The 14,225-nt window shown below is 42.1% G+C and overlaps 1 protein-coding gene across 4 annotated transcripts; it reads right to left on the reverse strand.

Moving 5' to 3' along the window:
• Positions 1-629: 629 nt before the first annotated feature.
• Positions 630-14,225, reverse strand: puf60a (poly-U binding splicing factor a). Of its 4 annotated transcripts, XM_018757731.2 has the most exons (14): positions 14,150-14,215; positions 13,021-13,110; positions 12,071-12,177; positions 11,053-11,148; positions 10,042-10,131; positions 7,533-7,583; positions 7,098-7,259; positions 6,713-6,805; positions 6,179-6,392; positions 5,889-6,079; positions 5,378-5,449; positions 4,843-4,963; positions 1,637-1,887; positions 630-1,305 (listed from the first exon to the last, which is right to left on the reverse strand). In XM_018757731.2, the coding sequence occupies exons 4-14, from the start codon at positions 11,131-11,133 to the stop codon at positions 1,006-1,008; spliced, it is 1,626 nt and encodes a 541-aa protein (XP_018613247.1). In that variant the 5' UTR covers positions 11,134-11,148; positions 12,071-12,177; positions 13,021-13,110; positions 14,150-14,215; the 3' UTR covers positions 630-1,005. The 4 variants fall into 4 exon arrangements, with proteins under 4 accessions (XP_018613247.1, XP_018613246.1, XP_018613245.1 ...); XM_018757730.2 differs by lacking the exon at positions 12,071-12,177 and having other exon boundaries at positions 14,150-14,225; XM_018757729.2 differs by lacking the exons at positions 12,071-12,177; positions 13,021-13,110 and having other exon boundaries at positions 14,150-14,207.

Consider the following 14,225-nt stretch of genomic DNA (forward strand, 5'->3'; position numbering starts at 1 on the left):
TTATTATAGCTGAGGTCAGTTCATCTTTAGAGGTTTCATGCCAATCGCGTACAACAACGTGGCATCTTCCACGTTCGAGTTCAGTCTGTAGTTTGGAGCTGCGACAGACGCTTCCAGCCGAATTGTTACTTGTCAGTGAAATTAAGGCTATTCTTTAGCAGCGCCAGTTTCCCCTCACACTACACTTTGGCACGTTGACGCTGCTGACAGGCCAGACAACCTCTTCTTGTCCAAGCTGATCTCAAACCAGGTCGCCAACAGGTAGAGCCGCAGTACTGTGTGCACCTGACAGTATCCATTCCCAGCCCTGTCAGTGCAGCAGGTTCCACCGCATCTCGTTCAAACCCAACACTGCTGCCAGTGCAAATGTAAACCAGAACAGCTTTTTGATCTCTACTTACTGCAGATAATTTTAAACGTGAAGGCTGCAGTACTGTACTGTCACCCCTTAAAGGTAAATCTGGTCAAGCCATTTACTCAAAGTACTGTGCTATTTTGAACCGTGTGGAATTGTCAAGGCATACCCTGTGGCCTGTTGCATATACCGCAAAAATGTTGACATAGTTAACATGTCCTGTATAATTTGAGGGAGGGAAAAAAATGTGCAAAATGATTAAAACTCAGTTACCAAGGTTTCATTTGAAGAATTTATTTTTTCTGGGCAACTAACACCAATAACTAGTAAGATGTAGGAGTCCTTAGAAGAACAAACTTTGGCAGTCGTGAAAAGGGGGGGAGGGGACACAAGGGAGTAAACAAATGACAAACTACAGCTATGGGGGGGGGGGGGGGGGGGAGCAATACAAAAACTAATATCCAATCTTTCACATTAGGTGAAAGAATAAAAAAAAAACCTACTACTTGTTTTCTCCTGTTATCCCTAAAAGGGATTAATAATATTAATATCAACATGAATAAAAAAATAATTACAAGTTAAAAAGATGCCAACATCACCAGAAGCAGTGGTGGCAGCTGTGTGAGAGGTGAGGGGGAATTCTTGAAAGTCTATGCAGACAGGTCACTGTTGTCAAAACGCTCTTGATCATACACCTCCGCAATGACCTTACGACCACCAAACCAGCGGTTGTTGAGTGCCTGGATAGCCTTGTTCATCTCAGAGGCCATGGAGAACTCCACAAAGATTTTCACAATGACCTCCGCGTCTTCCTCTTCTCCCTGCTTCTCCTGGTAGATGATGACGCGGTTGACTGCACCAAACTTGCCACATTCCTCGGTCACCTCACCCTCCAGGTCGTCATCAATATCCTCTGGGCCCACCATGTTCCGCAGAACCATGACCGTTGACTGTGGGAGGAGCCAGGGATGATGAAAGGTTTGCGAAAGTACCCAAATGCAATGTGCTCCACAAATTGATGTGTTTTCCAGTGGAGACTAAGTATTTGTTCCTATTGTATGGACAGCAATGAAGTACAAAATGCCAAACACCTACAACACTGAAGAGTAGGAATCGATATATGGAACACCACAGTGCCTGACAGCTGATTTTGGCAATGTATGAACCAAACTTTCCTGACACCAAAGAAACCTAAACGTTTCAATGATCGAAGGTGACACTGTGTGATGAGTGTGTCTAACCCAGAGCAAACAGTTCCTTAGCCCAATCAGCTCCTCTCACCTCCTGTTTCCGCAGCAACTTCTGCATGACCATGTGTCTGGCACTGCTGCCTGAGATGCTCATATGTTCCTGCTCACTGAGCATTTCCTGTCCAGTACCATCCTGTGACGCTTCTTCTTCTTCCTTCTCCTTCTTAGCCTCCTGGGCGGCTGCCACCGCAGCAGCAGACAGCACTGGTGGGGAGGCCAGAACCGGGTTCACTAGCCCCACCTGGGGCAGCACGGGAAGTGCTGGCCGTGCCGGGGTCACCCCTGCAGGGGCAGATTGGGGCAGGTGGAGGGGTTAAACTTGCTGGATTTCAAACAGTGTTCAACACCAAATGGGTCTACCTCTTACTGGATCATGATTCCTTCTGGTCCCCTTTTCGGGGCAATGTTTGGTCTCCCTAGCTGTCAGATTTCCTCTAGTCAAAGTTAAATATTTACTTTTATAAAGGGGTAGGGCAAGACTTTTACAAAACAGTCAAGGTTAGCTCTACATCCATCTATCAGTCTGCCATGTTGTGTAAGAATTTAAAAATACTTCACAACCCACTGGTCCTGGATGACCTATGCAATTTTACACAAGACAAAAACTGGAACTAAGCTGTAACATAAAAGGATCAAATATTTCTAATGGCAATATAATTTTTAAGGAAAGGAGACTTGAACACAGGCTGTTATTTGTAGCCTCAACTAGATCTAGAAACAACACTGCTTCTTACAGCAAGAACAAGGAAGGGAATTCTGCACTGACATGTTTGAATACTGACTATGGTCAACAATGGAGATGGAAGACAGTCATCTGAACAGCGGCTCAATTAGCATTTTCATACAGGAACAGCAGTATGTTGCTCTGGATGACCCTGTCATGTTGTGTGTGATGCACACCAATGTCACCCCCACAAACACACGAGACCTGGAACTCACTGGCCAATGGGAATGTGAGATTTGTTTATGAGGTGGGGTAGGGGGGGACTAGCAGTTGAGGGAGAGTCCTCTTCACACTTGTTGACCAATGTGCAGCAAGGGGAAGGTATTTAGTGGTCGCAGTACAATTGTGGAGGATCAAAGAGGGAGGGGAACAAAGAAACAGAGAGAAAGAGACAAGGAGAGACAAGAAAATAGAAAAGATATCTATTAGTTGAGAAGTCCTGTTACAGGTGAGTAATTTTCAGGTTTTCTGTAGGAGGTTAACTCCCATGACTGCCGTTTGCTACATATAACCTACTAGTGAATGGGGGCATGAGTACGGGGGGGAGAGATGGGAATGAAAATGGCAAAACACACAAAGAGAACACAAAACTGAAATTTTCACTGTTTCAGCCTTATTTCTGGTACAATGCTAGTCGTTCTTCAGGTGCCCAAGATGAAAGGTACTATGGCCATTAAATCCAAAAAACTGCGATGAACACATCCTGAGCTCTAAGGCACAACATTAGATCATATAAGCCGTGTATTCAGCCTTTCAGTAGCAGGGCAGCCTGTTGTAACAGGACCGATGGGAGGATTTAGTGTAGTTTTGATAAATTACCCTGATAGGAATCTAAATAGGCTGGATATCAGGCTGGCCAAATTCACTCGCTCTGTCTGGCGATTACCCACTACAGCCAACCTAGAAACATACTCCTACAGCAGCTTAACCAATAGGACTAGCAGTTTACTACATGGGTTGTATCTTTCTCCATCAGAAAATGTGCAAGATATAGATGCTACCAAAACTTTCATAATCTCACTGTAGTTACTTAACCTAAACTCTCATCTGGACCAATTATCAGAATTGATGAGCCTTTAATAGGCTTCTTTCCTTGTTTTAATAGGTTCTATACTGCTGCTTTTGTCCTCAACTCCTGCATTAACCAAGATAAAACCAGAGTAGTTTTAAATCTGGAGGATAAAGCATAGAGGGGTAGAGGCTACAATCACATATTTACCATCTTTTACTTTTAGGGCCAAGAATTTTCTAAATCCTCATTCTTAAAAGTAGTAGCAAAGAGTGAATGCAAATATAAGACATGCTAACTGGAATGATCCAATAACTCCAAACTGGGTTATCCATCTCTGTAACATAGATTCTCAAGAAACAGAATCAGTCAAAAGCATGAGTGGACAAAACCAAAAAGCATCCTGCAACAATTTCCAGCAATTTAGAGCAGGTGGGATATATCAGCTGTTTTCCTGGTCAAAACTGTTGATCGAATGCTTCAAAAAGATACTATTTTTCTGCAAGTAATATCAAACTTTTGACTGGTACTGTACTGGACTGTTTACTTGTACATGTATCTGCAATGGCAAATGCAAATGAATACCAGTAAGATCACTAAGAGTTCTGAAATAGGAAAAATCATTGTCATGGAGGACCTGGGGTTCGCTGTAATATTTTTAATTTTATCAGTACTGCAACCAATAAAGTATGGATGTGTGTCTGCAACACAGATGTCCTACTTACAAAACATCCTATGCCACATAGATGACTAACCAAATATTACCCTGACAGTTAATCATTTAGCTAACACTTTTCGCGAAAGCAACTTACAATAAGCTACCTACAGTTATTTACCCATTTTTACAGCTAGCTAGTTTTACTGGAGCAATTTACAGCAAGTGCCTTGATCAAAGGTGCTGCAGCTGGAGGTGGGATGTGAACCTGCAACCTGTGGGTCCAAAAGCAGCAGCTCTAACCACTACACTACTTGCTACCCTCATATTAATAAAGTAAATATCACAGGTGGTTGGAGGCTGGCCAACTTGAGGCAAAAGATACTGGCTAAAATACCTGTTTAATCAGCAGCTTCATCAGAATGTATCTGCTTCTTAAAAAAAAATGTGAGTACTACTGAAATGTCATATTCCAAAACTTTTAACATTTCATACTCTTCAGAGTACCCATTACCTGACAATTCTGCTGTTTTATGCCTGTCCCTTTTTCCAAATGTTTCTAACACGTGCAAAGCCTGCTCTTCGCAGGCATCTAGACTCATTGGTGTAAAGAACAAGGGGCCGACAATCTTACGAAGGTGAAGTCCACAGTGTACAGAACTAAGTATTTACAGCTCTGGAACAAAACCCCCAGCTATCCTGTAAGAAGTTATACCCCACTCTTCTTCCCCAGGGAGACGGTATAGCAGTGTTTCTTCACAGAAGTTATCACAAAAAAGAGGGCTGAAAACAGTGTGTGCCCCTCCCTACCCCAAGTCTGCCCCATGCTCTGATGGTCTTCTTGCATACCTGTGATGACACCCGGTGCCTGAGCAGCCATGACAGCCTGAGGGAGTGCCCCCAGCTGTTGGCTGAGGGTGAGGGCAGGTGCAGCTAATGCTCCCAGTACCGAGGCTCCTGCTACGGCCTCCTGGAAGAACATGAACAGGACACATGGGAGCACCACACAAACAGTGCTGAAGAAAAGAACACAAAAGACATAAGAGCAGGGAAGAAGTAGGGCACAGGCACACATAGTGCTTACAACTAAAGTAATATTAACTATAGCTATATTTACATCTGAGATTGGGGGAAACGTAATGAGAATAGCCTAGCCAAACTACTTTATATTCAAAGACACTTCTGCATTCGTGCCACGTAATACACAAGAAAAATGACAAGGAGATACATGAACACTGAAACAGAGAACAAACTAAATAGAAAACCTACTTATGTGAATAGGCATGAAATATACTTGGCAAAACATTCAATTTAACATTAAATTTGAGGCATTAACTAACAACTTTTCTGGGTTTTTTGATATAAAAAAAAAAGTTTGGCACACCAGCAGGATGTCCAATGGCTGTGTTTCCTGAAGGCTGAGTACTCGCAGTGCAGCGCCTCCTGCGGACCTCCACTGGCGGTCCGAATTTAACAGGCAAGCAGAAGCCCGATTAGCGGGTCAGGCATCATCTCACACAAGCTGCATCAGCCAGTTTCCAGGGGGACCATTATGGCAGCATTCAGCTGCATGGTTGGTCAGGGCTGTTTTCCAGCAAGGTGGCCATGCATATCATCCTTTTGATTCAAACTTATTAAGGATGCTCAACAGGTCAGCATGGGCAATTAAGAATCCAGCCCAGATTCCCCCAGGATGGCTAGATTCTAGAGGCATCAAACAAAGTCAGGACAGTTTGCCTCAGAGCTAACCGTTGGGTCCCAAGATTTTGTGAAAAACCACCAGAAGTGTAAGCTTATCAGAGGGACTTTAATCATTTGCAGTTACCCATCTAATGGGGCCTAGGACCTCCCTCTATGGAAAGGCTAAAGTTTGTATTGCAAGAAATGAGCACTACCTGGGCAGTGATTTTCGCAGTAGCAGCAGCTGCTGCCACTGCAGCAGCAGGGGGTAACCCCCCGGGGGTAGCAGGGGTGAGGAGAGGCATGGGTGGAGTCACAGCCTTCCCCACCCGTAGGTACTGTCCTCCAAGGTCAAACAAGTTCATGGAGGAGACTGCATCCTGAGCAGACTGAGCCTTGTCATACTCTGCAAAGAATTATGGGGATTTACCCCAAGGACATTATTCAATATCCAAAAATGCTAAGGGGTGAACACAGGCAACTACTCAGTGGCAGGTACTCTTACCAATGAACCCGTAGCCCTTGTGCTTGCCCGTGGTGGGGTCCCTAGCCAGAGTGCAGGACTTGATTCGCCCAAAAGCCTCAAAGACGCTCTTGATGTCTTCATCAGACAGGTCGGGGTGTACAGATGCCACATAAATGCGGTTGAAAGCACGGGCCTCCTCAGCCAGCTGGTCAATGATTGGCTGTGCCTGACCAATGTTGCTTGGCCGCCCCACCTACAGAACAGGAAAGTGGCTTAACTGGAAACCAAACTACTGCAGGAGACACTTTTAACCAATTAAAATGATCTATTGTACTTTACCCACAAAAATGTAACACAGCAAAATATACCCAGTTCAGTTGCTTTTTGCACTTAATGTGTAGATCCCAAAGGATTCAATTCACACCGACATTTATTGAGTAGATGCTTTTCTCCAAAGCAACATACATTTCTTAAAATTCAGGTGTGAACCAGTAATGACTGCCCTCTCCCATCTGTGGGTTCCCCCAACGACTACAGAAGCCTCCCGGGCAGTTGGGCCACTGGGCGGCTCACCTTGATGTTTCTCCCCCCCAGCATGACTGAGTTCATCTGCTCCAGAGCCAGCTGTGCTGCCTCCGGCACTTCGTACTCCACAAAGGCAAACCCCTACAGGGAACAGTGGAACAGACCTTACCAAGCAGTGCTTAAAATTAAATTCAGCCATTTACTGAAGTCAGAACTAGAAAGTGTGTGTGTGTCCATTTATGTCAAGGGTGGCCAATACCCCAACTGACAAGTATGCAAATCACAGCAAATCAAATTTTATAAAATATTCAGACTAACCCAAAACTGCCAGTCTATACAATAGCATGTCTTTAACATCAAATTTACGTTCACCATATGATAGCTAAGTAAGAATTAAAAATAAGTGTGAATCAGCACAATTATAGGACCTCACCTTGTGCTTCATTGTAACTGAGTCCCAGGACATGTCAATGCTCTTTATGGGACCAAAGGGAGCAAAAGCCTGTCGAATGGTGTCCTCACCAAGCTCGTAGTAGATGGATCCCACGTATACCCGGCACATGATGGCCAGAGCACGCTGCCGTTGAGCAGCCACCTGCAGTGAGGAGAACACTTAACACTTGGAGAACAACTCCTAGACAACTATACTAGCAAGTATTTTTTGTGGTCACTACACAAAAAAGCCTTAAATTATAGAAAACAAAGGGAATGGGAATGCCTACAAATGTATAACTGTGAAATGAAAGAACCTTCCTGTGCATTTATCTTAAGACCCATTCAGCTTAAGTATGGGACACTAAAACAAGCAGTATCTGAAAAATCAAGCATGTGTGTTGGGGGGTGGTGATGGTTTGAATGTTAAACAGACCGATTGTAAGGGTGACAGAGGATCTCCAAAGCTCATCGTCAGAGATGCCATCTGAAAGACAAAGACAGATGCTTAAATAGATTAGGTCCTTCCCCCCACTTCCTTCTCAGGCCACCTTAAAAGAAATAACACGCAGTTAAATCTGCAGTGTTAAACCTGACCCCCACCATCCAAATCCCATTGTCCAAATCCCAGGACCATCTGGCTATGGAAGTCAACCCCTGTTCTCATTGCCCGGGCTTGTCAGAAACTATAACTTGCAGAAGTAAACAAGTATTCAGCATGGATGGCAATTTTTCTGTTACAATTTAATTTCCAAACTATTACTGGGGGAAAAAGTATAATTAAAAGCATTATATGTTTTATAGTGTAGCACAGCAGTCAACAATGTACTAAAACCAAAACTACTACTAAAAAAATATTTTATAACTTTCATGCAGTTTAAAAAAAAAAAAAAAAAAAAAAAAATCTATAAGCAAGCGTACTTGTAATAATTTTTGCATGTGAGCGATACCTTTTTTTTTTTTTTTTTTAAACAAGGTTTCTTTTCAGAAACACTGAAATCTGGCCCAAGGCTTCTCCCTTTATGGGCACCATTCAATAAAGACATTTGCAGATTCCAGACAATTTCAATCTGAAGAAATAGGAGGCCACATTGTAGTCATACAGGCTGGGAGTAAAACTATATTCTGATCCCTCTAGTCCAAGCAACTGAATTCAGTCAGTAATAACGGACAGAACCCTTTACCTTATCGTATAACAAAATACTACATTCAAACATAGAAAGTCATTTAAATCTAAGCTGTTTACATGTAAATACTGTGTAAAACCATACAAGAATTATTTGGCATGTGCTTCTGGAAAATGCCTAATAGCAATGCTGAAACATAGGTAGCCATACTGCTAAACTGGACATGTCAGATTACGACATTATTGTTGCTTTAAACAACTAATACTTCTTGTATTCGGTACGCAAAGTAGAGCTGGTCCCCAATTTACAAATTTTTCACCAAAACAAACTTTTGCAAGCCTATTTTTTTGTTTTTTACAGAAAAAGAGAGCAAATGTAGCAATTCAATTTGGGTCCTGAAGAGCCATTCAATGTGCTGACAAATGACGATTGCAAAGATTGAGCACTGTTTCACGTTTTTGAGAGCAGTGCAGAAGGTGTAAAAGAAGAAAGCAGAAGGTGAGAAAGCTGTATATGAACCTTTGCCTATTACAGCTACCAGTTTTAAGCCAATCAGCAAAGTGCTGACTCTCCGCAATACCTCTGGCTCCAACCTAATGTGGCACTGAAAATTTCCTATGTTTTAACTTATTACGCTAGTACTCTGCATTAGTGAATTTCATATGACATATCACGTACAAGAAGGGATTGAGAAATGCAATTAAGCACCAACACACTGGTCTAGCCAGGATTTATTGGGCTTTCTTGATTACATCTTGTCTTGTCAGGGGGATTCAATTGCCAGGCATGAGCACCAGTTGTATCAGTCCACCAGAGAGGCTGGGCCTTTGCCATCCACAATCTGCTCAATGGGCAAGAGAGACAGTGCAAATAGTCACACTGTCACCTCCCACCCTGCAGAACAGTCTGGGTTGCTGACATTTACATTTATTCATTTAGATGATTCCTTCCTCCAAAGTGGTACATAACAAAATAAGCAAAAGTGCATTTCACAAATGAAGAGGTACAGATGCAGACTCAATTTTCGAAATAGTCAAACAGCACTGTTTTTGCCAGCACTCATTATACAAGTAATTGCATACAGAATTGACAAGTCCCAGGCCCCAGTGAATATCTCCAAATTAATTACATAGAGAGGCGGGCACGGTGACGCAGCGGACTTGGCCAGGTCCTCCTCTCTGGTGGGTTGGGAGTTTGAGTCCTGCTTGAGGTGCCTCGCGACGGACTGGCATCCCGTCCTGGGTGTATACCCTTCCCCTCCAGCCTTGCGTCCTGTGTTACTGGTTTAGGCTCCGGTTCGCCGCAACCCCGCTTGGGACAAGTGGTTTCAGACAGTGTGTGTGTGTGTGTGTGTGAGATTACATAGAGAATAACAGTTTTCCTCACCTGTACCGCTAGGAATTAAGAAGCTTTCCATAAAATATTCTCTTTCTATAGCTAGCATCAGGGTCGTTCAGAGCCAGGAACATGTGTAGACTGTAGAAAATACTCTGGGGCATTCTCTTCAGCTAGAACTACTCTGATTCTCATCAAATTCGGTGTGTCAAACTGATCCAAAAGAATTGCTGCATTCAGATTGATTAACTGCATGGGATCTATTTCTTATTGTTAATGTAAAATTTAAGGGCTCGGCTATTAAATCTTCCACATGACCAAAGCACCATAAAGAGAAAACAAGCTACAAGCCCCTGAGTACACAGTGAAGTAGTTGGCTGTCTTCAGGCCAGATCTGTGGAGAACTGAGTCCAGAGGTGAGACAGCTGCTAAAGACTCTGCACAAGGAGCAGTTTACCAGAGCCTGGGGACACAGTCACTCACCTGCAGGCTAGTAAGCTGCTGCTGCTGGTGAGCAAGTGTCTGTTTCACCAGTACACTCTTTATGCTCTGCTCCATGGCATACTTCTTTGCCTGCAAAGAGGAATACAAGGAAGCCATCAGCAAACATACACACACAATTTTAGATTAAAAGTTATTTAAAATTGCTGATTTTGAAAATTCACCAATTTTAACCCTCAACACATAATCAAACCTACATGAAGTAAGGCTGAAACAAACTTCTTACATCTGTAAATCTATGTACACATAGCCAAGTAGAAGAACAGCAGACACAACCCATGCAGATACAAAGCATACAGCATTTGCTGTGTGGTCAGTCTGTACATTACACAGACGAGTAAAAACCAACGACAGACATTAAGAGATGACGGGTGACACGTCACAGATCCCAACCATAAACTGTAACCAGCTTTGTCTTCTTTTAACAAAATCTATAGTAAAAAACAGAATACAAAACACATAGATAAGTACATAGCAGATGGTTTTATGGGACAAGTACGTGTCATTACCAGTTTCTTCACTTTAACTGTATATCAAAATGACTTGGTATTAGCTTTTAGGTTTACAATTACAAATTGCTGGCTGCTTTTGGATCCAGAAGTCACAGGTTCAATTCTCACCTCCAGCTGCAGTACCCTTGAGCAATGTACCTACCCTAAATTGCTCCAGTAAAAAAAAAAAAAAATTACCCAGCAGTATAAACAGGTAAATAATTGTAAGTCGCACTGGACAAAAACATCAGCTAAATAAATAAATGTAAATTGAAAATTTAGTTATTAACATGTTCAGTTAAGTCAACTGCAGTACTGACTAGGTTTGGGATTGAAAATGGATTCAAGGTTGAGGGCCCACATTTTCATCGCAGCTATAAACTGAAAAATTTAGAACTTAACCCCTTGCATAACTAAACCACATCACTCAAACAGTACGCATAAGATATTATGCAGAGCAGACCAACCACAGCCATGATTTAACTGGAGACCACTCCCTTACCTTCTGCAGGGCCTCTTGCTGCTCGGGGGTGAGAGGCGGCAGGCCAAGTTTCGAGGCTGTGCTCTGTCCATTCTCCATCATCAGAGCCTCACCTCCCTGGAAGCACAGGAAAGAGTAGTTAGTGCTTCCCCTCTCTCCCACCCACAAGTGAATAGGCCAGGCCAAATTGCAGTGCTTTCTAGCTCCCTGCACTAACATATTCCAGGGTCGATGCTTAATTCATTCTCTTTAGTTGCTCCCACTTAGTTTCAGAGCAAACTCAAATACATTTTTTAAAGCAAGCTGTATTGCAAGGTTAATGAAGATAGCTCTTTAGCAGATGACTTCAAATTGAATGAGTTAACCTGTGTTCTTCAGAACACTTTTCATAAAATATCCAAGCGTCAAACATTAGACAAACGTTATGCTTCAGGGTAAATGTATTAAATCTCTTCCTAAAGTCTATGGTCCTTCTTAGCACACTGCTCTAATTTATACAGAACGTAAACTGAGATCTGGTTTAAAAAGCACCGAAACACAAAGAATGGTCTATGAATGAAGTTGCATGATGTAAGGATGCCATTTTATTCATTTTAAAACTCAAAAAACAGTATACTTCTTATTGAAAATCTGTACACAATAGAGAACAAAGCAAGTTAATATTGAGCTTGCTCTGAAATGCAACAGTAATTACTACTGAACATATTCAATACTTCCAAGACAAGAAGTTTAGAAGCGCAAACTCACATCTTATAATAATCTGGGGAATTAAGAGGCATAATATTATAGAAGTCACTTTAATAATTTTAGATCATAAAAACTTTGCAACAAAAAAAAAAATCACTTCTTACAAAAACAATTTCCTAAAATCTCAATTTATCCTTACATTGACTGAGAATATCTGTTTATTAGGGTGTGATTAAAAAGAAAACTGCATCATTCACAGACACAAAACCCTTACATTCCGTTTAATAGTGGATGACTATGTACCACATGGGGAAGCCACCTTATTGACTACGACAGAAGAAAACTTAAGTACCTTTGCTCTTATGAACTCCAGAGTGGTGCACTGCCCCCTTAAGGAGGTTTGAACCCAATTAGTTCTGCCATTGGCTTTGGAATTATAGTACAGTCAAGAGATACGCTCTACAGCACAAACGACACACAGAGAGAAACGACAAAAAAGAAAAAAAGAAAAGAAAAAACACAAACCTACTTAGATCAAGAGTTACTTGGTAGGCAACATTTTGTGAACACTGTACAACCAAACAGAAAGCCTTTCTTTTGAGGCCGAAAGAACAGTGAAGTTTTCATTAACATGCACTGTGCAATTTATCCTTCTAATGCTTAATAATTGTACAAATAAATCTGTATATTTTGTACAAAGTGGCATTCTGTTCCATTAGGGTTCATATTTGTTTTTTTGTTTGGAAAATATTCAGTCATTCCAGTGGTTAACAAAATAAGACCTCACGTTACCTGGATTGAAATGATCAAAAAAAGTGTTCTTGAGAATATAATCTTTTACACAGATTTTAAGATCATACAGGATGTTAACCACCAGAGATTCTGGAAAAGTCTACAGCATCAAAATATTTAGAAAATGTTAGGTGTCCACCAGACCACATTATTGTAGAAATATCAGGGATCAACACATATATAAAGAAATTTACACATTTAATAAATGGTACTTAGGCTGCCCCAGTTTATAATATCAACACTCAAGTGCTTACCAACACGTAAAGTATTTACAACACTGATAGCTGGACAGGACAAGAATTCTGGTACCACAACAAAATGGAGCATCAGCAGTTGTGAGCCATCTGGTGAGTTTAAAGCCCAGTTTGTCTCCACTTGTGACCACTGCCAAAGCACTACTTGAAGTGGAGAAATTTAAGGATTCAAAAGGACGCAGCCCACAGTGTAGATGCAGAGCTGTTGCTCACAAACTGGATGCACAAATGCATGATGGGAAGAGGAGCCCCTTACCTAGCACCTGCTCTTCGCTGGGGTGTCCTGACGCCCGTTACCCGTGGGGAGATAATAAATTGGGAGAGCTTTTACAGTTCAAAACAGAGTCTACAGGGAAAGAGAAATCCTTCACATCAGTTAAAACATCACACCAACAGCTGTGTGTGGTTAACCCCATACCTTATATTTTGCTCTTCCACTTCCCCCATCACTATCCTATTTTTTCTTTTTTATGCCACTAGTTTAGAACTTTACGAGCTCCTGTGTGGAACCTCAGAGAGGAAGTTTTCACAGTTCAAAACAACTGTATAGCCAAACCCTTGGATGAACTGTATTACAGAGATACAGTGCAGAGCTCATACTATCTCCAACTCAAATCAAATCTTTTCTTATATATAAACAAAAGTGATCAATGTAACAACTCACAAAAACTATTTTACGTGCCCAGCAATTGGTTTTACGATAAGTTAAGTACTATTGCTTGCAAAACAGTGCAGTCACGGAAAGGAGAAGATATAGTCACAACTCTGCACCAACCACCCCGCCAGCGCACATACACTACTTTAGTTTTCCACTGTAAATCTCCATCATGATCTTGCCAATGAAACAGTACAATCAGGTGACCACCACCCGCTACACTGCCGCTGCGGCCTACCACATCATGCCATGAGCATAAGCATTATGACTTGACAGGGAACCCGTTCGAAAATCAGTCAACAAGGGTGAGTATTATATGAAAGAAGCTCAGGGTCAGGCCCTTCGAGATCATAAACCGTGCCAATAATTTAATTCAGAGTTGAACAACGTCGAATTATAGCTGCTCGGGTTGTTAACTACAATATGTTGTCGGCACAAACGTGCACTGTTGTTAACAAAAGCATGCTTAAAGAATATGCGACCATACGTTATTTTTACAACAGTTCCTGCCGTATTAAGGGACTTCCAACAGTACAGGGAGACTAACGAACTGGACCTCATCTCGCCTCAGACTCAGCCGCGCCGGCCGCAGGGGACGATGAGGGCTTATTCCTCGACCATCTCGCCCTCTCATTTCAACTGATCTGTCACAACTTATGAATATAAAAACAACAAGGGCGAAAAAGACCAAACAGAACCAACAGACTACGCAGAACTTTGATTTATTTACCGTAGTCACAGCCACCGCCATGAAGCACACCTCAGCGCGCGCGAGGACACCGACGAAAACGACGAGGAAACCTCGC

The sequence above is a fragment of the Scleropages formosus genome, chromosome 7 (assembly GCF_900964775.1).
Source record: "Scleropages formosus chromosome 7, fSclFor1.1, whole genome shotgun sequence".
NCBI lineage: Eukaryota > Metazoa > Chordata > Actinopteri > Osteoglossiformes > Osteoglossidae > Scleropages > Scleropages formosus.